Source organism: Mya arenaria, chromosome 2 (genome assembly GCF_026914265.1).
Source record: "Mya arenaria isolate MELC-2E11 chromosome 2, ASM2691426v1".
NCBI classification, from domain to species: Eukaryota; Metazoa; Mollusca; class Bivalvia; order Myida; family Myidae; genus Mya; species Mya arenaria.
Genome location: NC_069123.1, coordinates 18,344,206 through 18,360,944, shown reverse-complemented (window position 1 = coordinate 18,360,944; position 16,739 = coordinate 18,344,206). Strand labels below are relative to the sequence as shown.

At 36.0% G+C, this 16,739-nt stretch overlaps 1 protein-coding gene across 4 annotated transcripts; it reads left to right on the top strand.

The window, feature by feature from the left end:
* Positions 1 to 154: 154 nt before the first annotated feature.
* LOC128218875 (phosphatidylinositol N-acetylglucosaminyltransferase subunit Q-like) lies at positions 155 to 16,261 on the top strand. Of its 4 annotated transcripts, none has more exons than XM_052926641.1 (10): positions 155 to 208; positions 1,846 to 2,433; positions 3,288 to 3,419; positions 4,186 to 4,306; positions 5,087 to 5,213; positions 5,601 to 5,754; positions 6,500 to 6,692; positions 7,178 to 7,292; positions 7,673 to 7,731; positions 15,006 to 16,261. In XM_052926641.1, the coding sequence occupies exons 2-10, from the start codon at positions 1,859 to 1,861 to the stop codon at positions 15,147 to 15,149; spliced, it is 1,620 nt and encodes a 539-aa protein (XP_052782601.1). In that variant the 5' UTR covers positions 155 to 208; positions 1,846 to 1,858; the 3' UTR covers positions 15,150 to 16,261. The 4 variants fall into 4 exon arrangements, with proteins under 4 accessions (XP_052782601.1, XP_052782592.1, XP_052782583.1 ...); XM_052926632.1 differs by having other exon boundaries at positions 176 to 262; XM_052926623.1 differs by lacking the exon at positions 155 to 208 and adding an exon at positions 748 to 899.
* The last annotated feature ends 478 nt before the right edge of the window (positions 16,262 to 16,739 follow it).

Below are 16,739 nucleotides of genomic sequence, written 5' to 3'. Positions count from 1 at the left end.
ATTTCTCAATAGACCAGGGTTCAACAGTAATATTATGTTAGTATTTTAAAGATGCTGAATTTAATGTTTTATTTGAGCATGCAGTGAAATATAAATTACTCTTCGAAAAAAATAATCTCATAATATCATGTATTTTCGTGTCAAAACGATTAAGGTTACACTCAACTGGAACCCGGTTGTCATAAGGCAGCAGACCACTTTTTTTACTGTATGTTTAATAGGATAATTTTTCTACTTCTATTAAATTAAAGATACAGTCCAGGTAAAAAAATAGTATTTTGGGGTTTGAGTTCAAATAAAACTCAACAGCTATGTAAGAGGAGTCTATGAAAATAAATTCCAAGTTCCTAGTCTTCCATTGTAATACAGAATACTAAATATCCTATATAACAGGCGGCAACAGTGAACACGCCTACTAAATGTCAGCTCTACCACTTACCAATGCCGAATGGTGCAAAGAATATGGTCTGCTGACACTTGCGTGGTGCATCTGTGCCTTTTTGTTTACTTGTGAGAATGACTTATGATATATTTTACCTGATATTTTTTAGAATGTGGAACCGTGTAAGAATATTTTTACTCTAGGTTGGCTACGATTTTGTTTCAATATTATGCTAACTGTGGTGCCAGGGGCTTTTCTCCTGATTCAAGCCGCAGGTTGCACAATTTTGAAACGAAAAAGTACCCGACCTGTAGTAAAAGTGTTCTTACATGGTACCACATCCTCAAATTTCAGAAAATTCCATTTAATAAAAACATCAGAGAAAATGCAGGTCACACTCATGTGTGTACAAGAAAACAAAAAGGCACGGCTGCACCACAGAAGTGTCAACAGCCCATCTTTTGCACCGCCAATAAGTGGTGGAGCTGCCATTGGGGTGGCACAATTGTAAAGCAAAGTAAGAATAAAGAAGTCCAATCTTTGTTCATTTATCATCAATTGAACAATTATTGTTTTCACTTAAATCATTTTAGTAATTATTTGATACCAATCAATTGTCAAAGTAGCCAAGAGGAAGATTGTTATATGCAGCCCCGGCCATTTCAATTGATATAGAAGAAAGAAATATTGTTTTTTGGGGAAGTTAACTTACACCATACAATATTTACACCTCAACTTCCATTCCTTAAATGAACTGCCTTTCGGCAATTGCATTTATCAATCGATGAACGCAACATCTTTGGATATGTTCGGATCGCAATTCATTGCATAACAATATACATGAAAAATATTGATCTTGTTATTTTTTGTAAATTGTGTCAGCAGGTCCTGTAAAATATAAATCATCCTTTTAGAAAGTATTATATTTTAAATTTTAAATAAATTGTTGCCATAAGTGTTTGAATTTTACGTGTAAAAGTGATTTCAAGTGGCTGATCTTTTCCCGCGTTTTTTGTGACGTCATTTGAAAAAATGCTTCTGGTTACAGTCGGGTCGTTCTATTTACAGAATGGGTTGGAAAGAGTTACTGAAAGGTTTTCTTAAATGAAACGAAGTATTTTTTTTATCAATTATTGAATGAAATAATGAACTATTGGTGTAAGTATAAGTAATGAATTGCGAGGTTGATGTCATTATCGGGGATATGAACGTAATTTGGCTGGACAAAGTATGCGTGGAGTCCTTCAGACTCCACACACTTTGACCAGCCCTAATGGGTTCATACCCCGATAATGAAACTGTTTGAAAATTGTTTAATTTCATACCTCATATTTACATGTATTGTGTAGCAAGGCCCATTTCTCTGGCTATAAATGATCAGATTCTAAATTTTAGGCTGCAATTAGGGAAACAAACCACATCATGTTAATTGCCTAAAGATGTTTTTCCTTTTTGCTTTTTAGTATTAAAGAAGCTATGATGGAGATTTGGAAGGTATACATTCCCCATGAACTGTGTCTCCAAGGTGAAGCTTTTCTATTTGGTCATGTGAATAACAATAACCAATCAGCTTACATCAGTGCCTCGTCAGGTGATGTAGTATTAGCCAATCAACTTCAAGGTAGTTTACCATTGGTTGGATTCTGGATGGGAAACAATTCAAGTGAAAAAACAGTCAATAAAAGACACACAGACTGGATAGTGATTGGTAGAAACAGTGCAGGAGATATAAATTGTAAAGTTTATAGGTCAGGAAAGGAAGTGTTATGCACATGCATTATCTATGATCCAGCAGAAATTCTTAGTTCAGCAGTTTTAACAGACAAGGTACAAGATACACTGCTTGAACAGTTAGACAATATCACTTCATTGGTAAAGGTGTTAGAATCAGCAAGATCTATACTATCTGCATTTGAAGTTCAAGAAAATCTCCATTCATATTGTGGAAAGAAGGTGAACTTAAAATATAGCAATAAATTTACAGCTGCACTTTTTGCACTGTTGGCGATATTGTATGTTCCATTTTGGAAACTTGGAAAGCCTTCAAAAAGGTACGAAATATTGATTGATTGTATCTTAATTTTCACAATTCTAAGAAGCAGAATCAACAACATATATATATATATATATATATTCTTGTTTAGTTTTAAGTCTAAACACATTTATTCATTTCAATGAAATTTAAGTTCATTGAAGTAGTCTTTAATTGAATGGATTTTAAGACAAGAATTTTCATTTAATGCTAATATGAGTTTCTTTCCTTCCAATTTTAAAAAACTACTGATTATGTATTAATCCATTGTTAGGGTACAGTTTAACTGCGGTCATTCGAACAGGGGGTTATTCGAGAACCGGCAATCCCTCAAGGTTAGAGCTTGGTCCCGAACATTTTTCCATCTATTTTCATATAAAATATACTGACGCTGCATCGAAACCTCACTAAGTCGAGGAGTCAAATTCTATAGCCGGTCCAAAATACACAAATCATGCACAAAAAATTTCACTTTTTTTCCTGAACGCGTGTTCCAAAATAAACAAACAATTGCTAGATGATTTTGCAAGTTGTAAAAACGACAGTTAAAGAGAATTTTGATAAGGTGTGAAAAACTGTTTATCACTGTTAACGCATAACCTGTCATTTACATTCAGTATATGACAGCCTTTGAACATTTGAGCGATTTCCACAACACAACACAAAATCGGTGTCGTAGTAAACAGTCGTTTTGAAGACTTCAAACTTAAAAAACATTAAAAGATATTTCATAACAGACTGGAAAATTGAAACTCTGGTCGTTCGAAACATCGGTTCCCTCAAGGTTTCAGCTCGGACCCCGGCGTCCTCGAGCGAAAGCAGTTTTACTGTACATGGCAATTCAATAAGTGCAATTCCTACTCCATATTTCAGAGATAAAAATGAAACATCATTATTTGCAACCCTTCTTAGTCCTCCGGTGTTTATTACGGAGTTAGGGTCTCACTCAGGCAGAATAGCACAAGCCAGAAACTCGAAGAATATCACGCCTTTGGAAGACCTAAGGTAAATAAATACATGTTATCAAACATGAGAAATTCATATATATTTTTTCTTAAAAATGATGCTTTGCACTGCCATGTAATTGTTAACATTTACTTTGGCCCACTTCAAAGAAGAGGGGGTATATTACTTTGCATATGTCAGTTGGTCTGTAGGTTGGTCGTTATGTCGGTTGACCGAGTGATACATGTAGCTTGATAGTGACCTTGAATGCTTAAAGCTTATCCATGTGATAACTAATCAATGCATGGACCTATGGTCCTTAAACTTATCATGGAGGTTGGGTGTGAAGAGAAGATAACCCATAGTGGTTTTCAGGTCATCTGGTTGAAGGCAAGGTCAGGGTGACCTTGAATGTGAAAAGCTTGTCCAATGGTCCTCAATGATCTATGGTCCTCAAACTGGACATGAAAGTTGGGTGTGATCAGTTAATGACCCCTATTGATTTTGAGGTCATCAGGTCAAAGGTCAGAATGCAAAAAGCTTGTCCGTGTGATAAGTAGAAAATGCATTGATCTATGGTCCTCAAACTTGACATGGAGGGTGGATGTAATGGGTAGATGACCCCTATTGTCAAATGGTTGATAATTACCGTGAATGTGAAAATCTTGTTTGATTGATAACTTTACAATGCCCGCACCAACAGTCCTAAAACTTGACCTGGAGGTTGGGCATGACCAGTAGATGACCTCTATTGCTTTTGAGATCATCAGGTCAAATCAGCTGGCATTTGTTCATCTGTTTTACAGAATATTTGCTACTCTTCCAGATTAAACAATGTGTTGGCCTGTCAGATTCTGGACTCTGCTCTGGGGTTGGTGCTCATGTATTTCCTAGTGTCTGGAAGCACTGCTCAAAACCTGGCTAATATCTGCATGGCTTATGGAGATGTAAGTACATAGTACATAGATGCCGATTTTACTCAAAGTAATGACCTGTCAGCCCTCCTTTGTAATACTGTTTTTTTACAAGTCAAGACAACAAAACAAGAATATGTAAACACAGACAGAAAAACAGCTAATCAAATTTATTCTGATAGATGGTATATCATTACCAAGTCAAGGATAATAAATTGTTCCAGTGAAAACTCCCCATGGGTGCTTGCCACTCTTATGTTTTATACATACCAAAATATATTTCTCTGTAGTAGCTGGGGAATTTATTGGCCCTGCTTTAGTGGCTGATGAGCGTATTGTCCACCTCAAGTGCCCCCAATTGTTGCCCACGACACTTTCTGGAAAATGCTTTATGTAACTCAGAAATCCTTAGGACTTCACCAGGTCTTAGAGCTGCACTCTCACAGATATACCATTTTAACAACTTTTTTTTATTTTTTGTCTTGGAAAGGGCGATTCTTTGCGTAAATATCTGCAAACCAATGATAAAAGATTGCTGACAAAAGATCAGATTGCAGATTTTCATATTTCCGTTCGAAAATTAATGTTTTATGGCTAAAGCCGTTACTAACAGTTTAAGAAAAATGCATAAATCATCAATTTTTGAACTTGAATATAAAAATCTGCCCTCTAATTTTTTGTCAGCAGTCATATGTAACTGGTTTCCATGGTTTTTCGCAAAAATTGGCTCGTTCCAAGCCAAAAAATAAAAAAAGTGGTCAAAATGTTCAATCTGTGAGAGTGCAGCTTTATTGTAGTCCATTTATTTCTCAGAGAGTAGCTGAAGAGTTGCGGGCCTTGCTAGAGTGGTTGATGGGAGCCCCTGCCGGTCTGAAGCTAAATAGTCCTCTTACACACTTCCTTGGAAAATTCTTTCAGTACCATATCTACCTTTGGACTGGTAGGTAGTCTTTGGTTATTCAGCTGTTGTGGCTTAATATTTTTAACAACTTACATAATGTGTTGATATGAAATAAATGTTTAGTTTTCAAAAATGTTAATATGAAATTGAATTAAATGACTAGTTAGAGGCCGCCATGCGAAAATGCTTCCATAAACCTACGGTAATAAAATACAGAATAGTATTACACTTTCTGTACTGTATATTAAATAACATAATCAGTGTTTAAGCCAAAAGAAACTTGTAAAATAAAGCCAGAAAAATACACATTTTGAAGAGTTTAATTCTGTTCAGATTGCCCATTTTTTTTTTTCAAAATAAATACTATATACATTTTATGCCCTAGTACAAATTAAATCTAAAAATGGACTCACTACTTTTGCACAGTGTACTTGTCCATCCTGCGTCCAGTGCTGGGCAGCTTGCTCTATTACGGGTCTATGTCTGGGGTTTGGGGTCTCACCGTACAACTGGCTCTCTTCCAAGACATCTTTGCAACCATGACCATCCACATCTACTGCTTCTATGTGTATGCTGCAAGGTAATTGATGGTCTTCTGATCAGTGGTCAACCTTGTTTAGTGGATTGGCTGTTGTAGTATTCAGAGTGACTAAAATATTTGAGAAGTTAGAACTTTATTTTGAATGAAGAATAAAGTAACACTCAATAATTTGTTTTTACAATGTGTATTGATGTATACTGCAATGAGCCTTGCAGCGACAAAATTTTTGTCATTTTCAGTGTCACTAAGAAAATGATGAAAAAGCACATTAAAGCTGCACTCTCACAGATTTACCGTTTTGACAACTTCTTTATTTTTTGTCCTGGAATGAGCCAATTTTTGTGTAAATATCTGTAAAATGTGATATAAGACTGGTGACAAAAGGTCAGATTGCAGATTTTTATATTTCTGTTCAAAAATTAATGTTTTACATCTTAAACCGTTACTAAAGGTTTAAGGAAAATGCATAAATAATCAATTTTTGAACTCAAATATGAAAATCTGCGTTCTGATTTTTTGCCAGTAGTCTTATATTACTTGTTTCCATGCATTTTCGAATAAATTGGCTCGTTCCAAGACAAAGAATAAAAAAGTTGTCAAAACGTTCAATCTGTGAAAGTGCAGCTTTAAATTTAATCAGAAAAATGTAAAATTGTGACTTACAGTGAGATGATTACTCTAGTATGTTAGCTGTGTTGATACCATTGAGTAGATCAAACTAAAGCCATGCCACCATAAAAGAACCTTAGATTACCTACATTTTCTCTTGCACTTATGATTTCAGATTATACCGCCTACAAGTGTATGCCCTTGGGTCTTTATGGCGGTTATTCCGGGGGAAAAAGTGGAATGTTCTCCGACAGAGAGTTGACTCAGCTGTATACGATGCTGACCAACTGTTTGTTGGGACGCTGCTGTTCACAGTTCTCTTGTTTCTACTTCCCACTACTGGACTGTATTATGTGGTGTTCTCTGTGGTTAGTATTTCTTGAAATCCATTTAATAACTTGGTGTCCTTTTTCACGATATTCTTGATTTTGTCTAATTTTCTAGGTTTTAATTTTCTTTTTGTGGTAAACATCAGACGATTGGTATTTCACAAGTTTTAAATATGCAAGCTGATGGATTTTTTTAGAAATTGCGAATAATAGACTGACACTAAAAATAAGTAATTTATAGTATATAATCTTAAGAGCCTTATGAGAGTATTTCATGTAATGGTATGTTAGTACCTTTGTAAGTACTGGTTATAAGGAAGCAAAATTCACTTTTTATACTGTGTTAACTCTTTCAAACACATTGTCAAATACCAAGTCAAAATAAAAAATGTGTCGAAAGAAAATAATTTATATCATTTTACAGTATCACAAGCCTGATGAGTTTGTTATATGAAAAAAGTATGTGGACTAGCCATGAACCGCTATCATCAGTAAAGCATGTGTAAAACAAATGACTATTTCAGTTGCGTGTGGTGGTGTTGACCGTACAAGGCGTTGTGACGAGATTGAGGTACCACATCACTTCAACTCCCTGGTGGTCAGTCTGTCTGTGGATGATAGGCTCAACAACTCTCATTGGTCAGTTGAAAATAATACTTTTCTATCAATGGCCAGTTGAAAAACACATTTTATTTTTAGTTGAAATTTATCAACTTTTCTCATTGGTCAATCAAAAATAATGTTCATGTTAAAAAAAAATATTGTTAGCTTCTAAGAAAAAAAAATCCAGAAACCGTTTAAGATACACAAATGGTACAAACTTGGTACAGAGACAATACACACATGTATTGCAAGACCCATAACTCTGGTATAAATAATTGTTGAGCTATGCCCCATTTTTCAATTGAAAAGCAAATAGACGAGAGTTGATGTTTGCTCTGCTGTGCTCTTGTTGCAATTTCGTATTTGTAATTAAATGGTAAATGTTTATTGACTATTTCCTATAATTTTCTTTTCAGATAAAGCTGTCTTAATTGCTGGATGTTTTGAAAAAGATTACCTAGTGCTGTATATGCAGGTTTGTGCTACAATTTTTATGCCCCAAAAATCGAAACGTCCATTCTTTTGCCATCTTTTTTGTGCCGGGGCTGTATCTTTGTCATGCAAAGCGCGATTTTGAAATAGTCTGGCACTTATAAAAGGCACTCAAATAAACATGTGGCTTGCAAGATGCACGTCCTTATCTCAATAGGCCAAGTTCACACAGGAAAATCATTGTAGAATTCTGCATATAGGCACATAGGGAACGAGTGGTTGTGTCCAAATTGTTACTTTGTCATAAATTGGGGTATTTTAAAATCTCTTTAAAAGTTGTGGTCACTCTAATAGGTTAGTTATAAAAATAATTATAAAAATAATTATAATAATGCACAGAGTATTGTTGGTCATGTCAGGGCTGTAACATTGTCAATTACAGGGGACTTTCAAATCATAATGGAATGCTGCATATATATATAATGTATAGGTTGTATTGTCCAAGCTGTAACTTTGTCATGCAGAGGGTGATTGTGAAATAACATGTCACAAGTGTTCCAAACTTAAAATGATGTGTCTCATGCAAGAACCACATCCCTAATTTTATTAGGCAGGCGGAGATTTTGAAATTAAAAGTGGGACAGATGTTCTACACAAATAGGCAATAACTCATCTGCAAGATTCGCATCCTTACCTCGAAAGTCAAGGTCTCACTTTGAGGTTAAAGATTTTGGAATGCTGTTTAGGTGGTCATGTCAGCACTGTTATATATCATGCAACAGGGGAATTAGGATAAAGTGGCATAGGTTTTCGGCACATAAAGATGACATATTGTGCGCAAGATCCTTGACCCTACATGTACCTTGAAGGTCAATGCCACACTGAGAGGTCTATTATTTTGGAATGCTGCATATATGCAAATACAGTACAGGTGGTCAGTCCGGACTGTTACTATGATATGCATGGGGGATTTTCAGATAACATGCTTCATGTGTTTGGCACAAAAAGAGTGGTGCATATGTCACTAGCCTGGAGGTCAAGGTCACAGTAAGAGGTTACATAATGAAATGCACAAAATGTGAAGGTTGGCACATCAGGCCTGTACATTATCATGTAAAGGAGGAATTTGAAAACAAAACAAAACATTGCACAGATGCTTGGCACATAAAAGCAAAAATTTTGGGTGCAATATGCAGGTCCTCATCTCTGGATATGTCAAGTGCAAGTCTCAGGTCCTTACATAGTAGTTCATTGCTCCCACACACTTGAAGTCAACAATCATGGGCCCTGCATATATGCTTAATGGTAAGGTAAGGGCTATATACGAATCACATGTGTCTTTGTATTTGTCTGTATGTCGAGCTTTCATGGCCCATCCATACCTTTGTGATTCATGGTTGGATTTCGAAATAATTTGCCAGAAGGGACTACTGGTACCATAAGTTGACAACATGTTTTTTTTGAAGACCAGGGTCCCTAGCTTTAAGGTCACTGCATGCCTTAGAACTTTGTCAGTTTCGCTATATAAGCTTTACTGATGATAGTTGTTCATGTCTAGCGATAACTTATTTTCACAGTAGTGACCATCATAAAATGATGACATGTCACGTGCAAGATCTGGGTGTCAGGCTCAAGGTCAAGGTCACTGCGCACCTTAGAATTTTGCCAGTTTTGCAATAAAAGCCTTACAAATAATATTGGTTCGTGTTCCATCCATAACTGCCATGCATGGTTGAGTTTCAAAATAGTGACCATAAGAAGACGAGCAAAGTTGAGGTTTCAACCACTCTGAAATACAAAAAGCTGCACCTTCAGTGATGGCTTTGTGAAAAAAACACATTCTTTTTGCTCACTGCATACACCACAGTCATAAATATTTGTTTTGCTAAATTTGACCAAAATGTACTTGCCCAAATTTTTTTGTAACATTCTCAAATAAGATAAAAACAATAAAGCTTGATGTTTTCTTCATTTATTCATGTGGAAGCCTTTTCTTTTCTAGCTTTGCATTTTTTACATGAAAATGACCAAACATTCTACATAATTATTCATGAATCATATGTTTACATATTTTAATGTGAAGATCAAAAAGTAATTTATAAAATGGAAATGATATGACTGGTTATGCTAGTTGAAACAAACATGCTCTTAACACAAGTATCGGACATCAATTTTTAACCAGTCACCATATTGTGCACTAGTATATCATAAATTATAATGACACCTTTACGAAAAAGCTAGCTAGAATTATATTTTGGAAATTTTTATTTCGGACAATTTCATTACTTGCCCAGTTATAATTCCAACTTGTCTGCATGGATCTTTACTTGTCCTGATCTATCTGCAAGGGACTGAACAAGGTATGAAAACCAGCAGCAGACAAAAGCACAACCAGGCTATCATGATAAAGAATCAGCTAACTCAAATATTTCATGGATATTTATACTGACAGTCAATGAAAACTCACCACATTTTTGTGTCGCCTGAAAAGACGACATATAGGGATTACTTTTGTCGGCGGCGTCAACGGCGGCGTCCGCGTCCCATTTTCGCTTGTCCTGGGTATATCTCCTAAACTATTAGTGGTATCAACTTGAAATTTCATATGTAGATAGATCTAATTGAGGGCAAGTGCAGTGCATAAGAACTGTTACTCTTGCTTCCATATTTTTAGAGTTATTGCCCTTTGTTATTTTTCATGCTTAAAGTTTTGTCCGGGGCATATCTTGAAGAATATAAGAGGTATCAACTTGAAACTTCATAGCTAGATAGATCTCATTGAGGGCAAGTGCAGTGCACAAGAACCGTAACTCTTGCTGCCATATTTTTAGAGTTATTGCCCTTTGTTAATTTTCAAGCTTAAATTTTGTCTGTTGGTGAATTGGAGTCTTACTTCAGCCATCATAAACAGGTCGGGATAGCAGTTTAGACAGAAGCAAGACAGAGATGCTCATTTCACACCTGAAAACGTATTAATCCATTATCTTCAAATTATTTCTCAATGTCATTGACTTCAGTATTTATTGTGCTCATTTTTGCTTATATAACCAATTGCTTGCTTCTGGCTTAACGTTGTTACCTTCAGTTCAAATGCCACCTACACTTGAAAGTTAAATGGCAACATCATTGTCTATAAATGAATAAAATGCCAATCTAACAGCTATAATGTCGACAGTAAATAATTCGTCAGGCGACACATCCGACTCGCGGAGTTCTAGTTATCTAAACATTAGATTAGTTTGAAATAGTCAGGTATTTTAAAAGTGGCCATATGATAAGAACAAATTGCTTAATCATTTCTTATACCACACCGTCAGTGTGAAAAAACACAGTTTAGCTTTGCATGCTGACTTGAAATCTCCATGCCCTTCAAACATGCTGTAACCTCCACTTTGCTCGTATGTTTGTGACTTTTATTATTTTTACTGTGTTTGATTCTAAGTTTCATTAACTTAATTTTTAAGAATGTTTGAAGTTAACGAAGACAAATGCAATCACAGCTCCTTGGCCAGGTTCCATCGAAAACAACCTCAGATGTATATATACGGTTTACAATGTCAGAAATATTTACATTTTTAACTACACTGCAAGTAGATTGCTTGTAATTTAAATTTAAACTTAGCAGTTAAACTTAATATTATTGCTCTTGGGAATCTTAATTATTATACCCCCGACAATGAAGGGGGTATATTGGAGTCACCCTGTGGTCGGTCGGTTGGTCCGTCGGTTTGGCGGTTTGTCATCGGTCCGTTGCAATTTACCTTGTCCGGAGCATAACTTAAAAACTACTGGATGGAATTGTGTTAAACTTCATACAATGGTAGAGCATTATGAGAGGAAGTGCAGTGTACAATAACCATAACTCTATTCTTGCTTATTACTGAGTTATTGCCCTTTGTTACTTTTTATGCCCCCGAAGGTGGGCATATTAAAATCGCACCGTCCGTCCGTCCGTCCGTCCGGCTCTGTAACTTTCCCTTGTATGGACAGATTTTAAAATAACTTGCCACATGTGTTCCACATACCAAGACGACGTGTGGCGTGCAAGACTCGTGTCCCTACCTCAAAGGTCAAGGTCACACTTAGTGTTTATTCACAATGGAGTGCTGCATATAACGACATAGAGTATAGGTTGTCGTGTCCGGGCTGTAACTTTCTCTTGTATGGATAGATTTTAAAATAACTTGCCACATGTGTACCACATACCAAGACGACGTGTCGCGTGCAAGACCCTTGTCCCTACCTCAAAGGTCAAGGTCACACTTAGTGTTTATTCACAATGGAGTGCTGCATATAAGGACATAGAGTACAGGTTGTCGTGTCCGGGCTGTAACTTTCCCTTGTATGGACAGATTTTAAAATAACTTGCCACATGTGTTCCACATACCAAGACGACGTGTCGCGTGCAAGACCCGTGTCCCTACCTCAAAGGTCAAGGTCACACTTGGTATTTATTCACAATGGAGTGCTGCATATAAGGACATAGAGTATAGGTTGTCGTGTCCGGGCTGTAACTTTCTCTTGTATGGACAGATTTTAAAATAACTTGCCACATGTGTACCACATACCAAGACGACGTGCTGCGTGCAAGACCCGTGTCCCTACCTCAAAGGTCAAGGTCACACTTAGTGTTTATTCACAATGGAGTGCTGCATATAAGGACATAGAGTACAGGTTGTCGTGTCCGGGCTGTAACTTTCCCTTGTATGGACAGATTTTGAAATAACTTGCCACATGTGTTCCTCATACCAAGACGACGTGTCACGTGCAAGACCCGTGTCCCTACCTCAAAGGTCAAGGTCACACTTAGAGTTTATTTACAATGGAGTGCTGCATATAACGACATGGAGTATAGGTTGTCGTGTCCGTGCTGTAACTTTCCCTTGTATGGACAGATTTTAAAATAACTTGCCACATGTGTTCCACATACCAAGACGACGTGTCGCGTGCAAGAGCCGTGTCCCTACTTCAAAGGTCAAGGTCACACTTAGTGTTTATTCACAATGGAGTGCTGCATATTAGGACATAGAGTATAGGTTGCCGTGTCCGGGCTGTAACTTTCCCTTGTATGGACAGATTTTAAAAAAACTTGACACATGTGTTTCACATACCAAGACGACGTGTCGCGTGCAAGACCCGTGTCCCTACCTCAAAGGTCAAGGTCACACTTAGTGTTAATTCACAATAGAGTGCTGCATATAAGGACATAGAGTGTAGGTTGTCGTGTCAGGGCTGTTACTTTCCCTTGTATGGACAGATTTTAAAATCACTTGCTACATGTGTTCCACATTTGAAGACAACGTGTCGTGTGCAAGACCCATGTCCCAACCTCTAAGGTGAAAGATACACTAAGTGTTTATTCACAAGGGAATTCTGAATATAAGGACATAACAGTGTAGGTTGTGAAGTATGGGTGGTATTTTTTTTATGTTCAGAGGCAATTTAAAATAACTTGCCATATGTATTTGACACGTAAAGGCAAGATAAACTTTTCATGTACTGACCTTGTTCGTAGGTCAATGTCACATTCGGGGGCATTCGTCACATACTGTGACAGCTCTTGTTTTTGTCTGGAGTATAACTTGAAAAGTACTGGATGGAATTCATTGGAACTTCATACAATGGTAAAGCACAATGAGAGGAAGTGCAGTGTTCAAGAACCATAACTCTACTTAATGTAATTACTGAGTTATTGCCCTTTATTTGTTTTTTTTGCTGTCAAATTTTTTTTTCCAGAAATTAACTTGCAAACTACTAGATGGAATTTATTGAAACTTCATACAATGGTAAAGCACAATGAGAGGAAGTGCAGTGCACAAGAACCATAACTCTATTTTAGCTTATTACAGAGTTATGGCCTTTAATATTTTTTTATGTCCCGAGCATTACTTGAAAACTATTGAATTTAATAAAGCTTCATACAGTGAAAGATCATAATGAGCAAAAGTGCAGTGTACAGGAATCGCGATTCTATTTCAGCTAATTACAGAGTTACTGCCCTTTGTTACTTTTTCTTGTCCGGAGCATAACTTCAAAACTATTGGATGGAATTTAATAAAACTTCATACAGTGATAGATCATAATGAGAGGAAGTGCAGTGTACAGGAACCGTAATTCTATTTCAGCCAATCACAGAGTTATTGCCCTTTGTTACTTTTTTCTTGTCCGGAGCATAACTTTAAAACTATTGGATGGAATTTAATAAAACTTCAGACAGTGATAGATCATAATTAGAATAAGTGCAGTGTACAGGAACCGTAATTCTATTTCAGCCAATCACAGAGTTATTGCCCTTCGTTACTTTTTTCTTGTCCGGAGCATAACTTCAAAACTATTGGATGGAATTTAATAAAACTTCATACAGTGATAGATCATAATGAGAGGAAGTGCAGTGTACAGGAACCCTAATTCTATTTCAGCTAATTACAGAGTTACTGTCCTTTGTTACTTTTTCTTGTCCGGAGCATAACTTGAAAACTATTGGATGGAATTTAATAAAGCTTCATACAGTGATAGATCATAATGAGAGGAAGTGCAGTGTACAGGAACTGCAATTCTATTTCAGCTAATTACAGAGTAACTACCCTTTGTTACCTTTTCTTGTCCGGAGCATAACTTGAAAACTATTGGATGGAATTTAATAAAGCTTCATACAGTGATAGATCATAATGAGGGGAAGTGCAGTGTACAGGAACTGCAATTCTATTTCAGCTTATTACAGAGTTATTGCCCTTTGTTACTTTTTTCTTGTCCGGAGCATAACTTGAAAAAAAGTAACTTAACTCATTTATAGATGGTCATAGGCAATCATATATTCTGTGCTTTAGAACATCAAATATATCAGTATTTACATCTCAGTATTAGCATCACTGATATTGTTTAAAACCTTTTTTTCTAACTTTTAAAAACATAATCAAAAAATGAATACCTGACGATAGTCCATAAAATAAAGTTGTCGTTTATAGGTTGGCTTTCCAAATAGTTGACTGCAATTTCATATCAGGGCGGCGTTCGGGGGTATTAATCACCTTCAGTGATAGCTCTAGTTTATGCAATAATTCACTTTCTTGGCAAACAATTTTAAATTAGATTTACAACATACATGTTAAAACACTACAATTAATGAATACTATTATTAAAAAATTTAGGAACTACTTTACTGATGCACCGGCATACACCCAAGGTTGTTTTAGATGGAAAATGGCCAAGGAGTTCCGAATGAGGCAATTGATTCCATGTCATACAATTATGAGTGATGCACTTGTAAAGAATCTGCCTTTTCTTTATCTAAAATAGTTCATGGTGATGTATTTACAGGGAACAAGACCAAGTTTAAAAGGAACCATGAATCTTACATGGAAACCAGACAGTAGCAGACAACACTATAGCTGGAGTACAATTGTGAAGAATTTGCTACAAGGACACCTGATCTACCCCTGGATTGACATGAAAAGACAGTAGTGCCATTGTGGTTGTAACTTTCATCAACTGATTAAGGCACAGCCAAATTTGCTCTATGTATGCCCTAAGATATTATGAAGCAACTTTGTTGTAAGCATCTACGTGTGCCATAATCACAGTTTTGTATCAATCTTAATAAAATATGTTATACTTTAATGAAATGCTATTGTTATGAAAGTGTTAAGGGGTTTAGAAAAGAATTAGTTGATAAGGAGTTGACAGACTTTAGTTACCCACATTATCATTGTGTAATACGTAATAATTATTTAAAATTCAGGTTTCTTTCCATGTTTTTTAAGCTCACCTGATCTTGAATTGCTCAGGGTGATTAAGCTTTTAGGACTGACCATTGGATGATATTTGTCAGCCTGTTGTTTGTTGTCCAAATTTGGTTTTTTAAGCACTCTTGAGGCCAAAAATTTTAGTCCAAAATCATTGAAACTTGGTAAAAATGTTTAATCCTCTAAAAATTGGGTCATTTTAGATTTACAGTATTGTGGGTTCAAAAGTATGTCACTAAGTTTGATAATTGTTTAATATTGTAAACTCTAGAGCTTACAAATTTGGCCCAAAATGGGTTGAATTGATAAAATCTAGGTCAAATTTAGAAGATGGTTATGTGCAGACAAAACAAGTCGTTCATGACGTTGAAGGACTTTGCAACCTTGATATGCACATTGGTCATGATCAGAAGATGACCCCTATTCATTTTAAGGTCAAATGTCAAGATCATCATGGTTACCATTATTAGAAAATTTTGAGCACTTTTATTTTCAATCAATATTTTTGATCCGACTTTTCCATGTTGTTTTCTATTTACAGTACTCTATCACTTCCTGAATGCATCAAGTGAAGTCATCCATTGCCCCATCTTCTTTATCCACATATTTTCTGTATTGTGTTTTAGTTGCATCTTCCTCATTACAAAGGTCCAGCATTCTATAAGTATAACTGGGTGGCGGCGAAGGATTCTCCTCGTGGCGGATTGGTCCACCCAGATATGTTTTTAGGGAAATGTTATTATACACATGCCATTGACTTTTATGTTTCATTTAACATTATTTTGTAAAATCATTTTTATGGCGTTAATAAATGCCCTATTTTCATTCAAAGCTAGTGTTACGTTTTCCTTACATCCATACAAGTTTAAACCGGCCTGTGACCTATTACCTTGACCTTTGACAATACAGAAAAGTATAAAGTTATTTTACAAAAAAGTTGGATTGAGCACATTTATTTAAAAGGGATTGATTCACTCAAAGATAAATTAATTTTTTTATTGCACTAAAAGTATTGTGGTAAAATGAGAGCCTAAGTATTCAGCAGTTAAGGTTTAGATTACATTAAATGATTTACAGAAGTTACCGCAGTATTCAGTTTGACTAATAAGTTTGCATAAATTAATTACATTTCTAAAGAGCTATGCACCAGCCACAAGTTCATACGTTGCAATATTGCTCCAGCCCCTGGCAGAACTCATTGGTTGTGTAAGCAGAAGTCCAGCACACTTATTTAAAGTGATAATTCTTAGTTCTCACATTGTGGATTTCTGATATCCGCTTTGTTTTGCGTTAGAAGGCTCAAATTTAG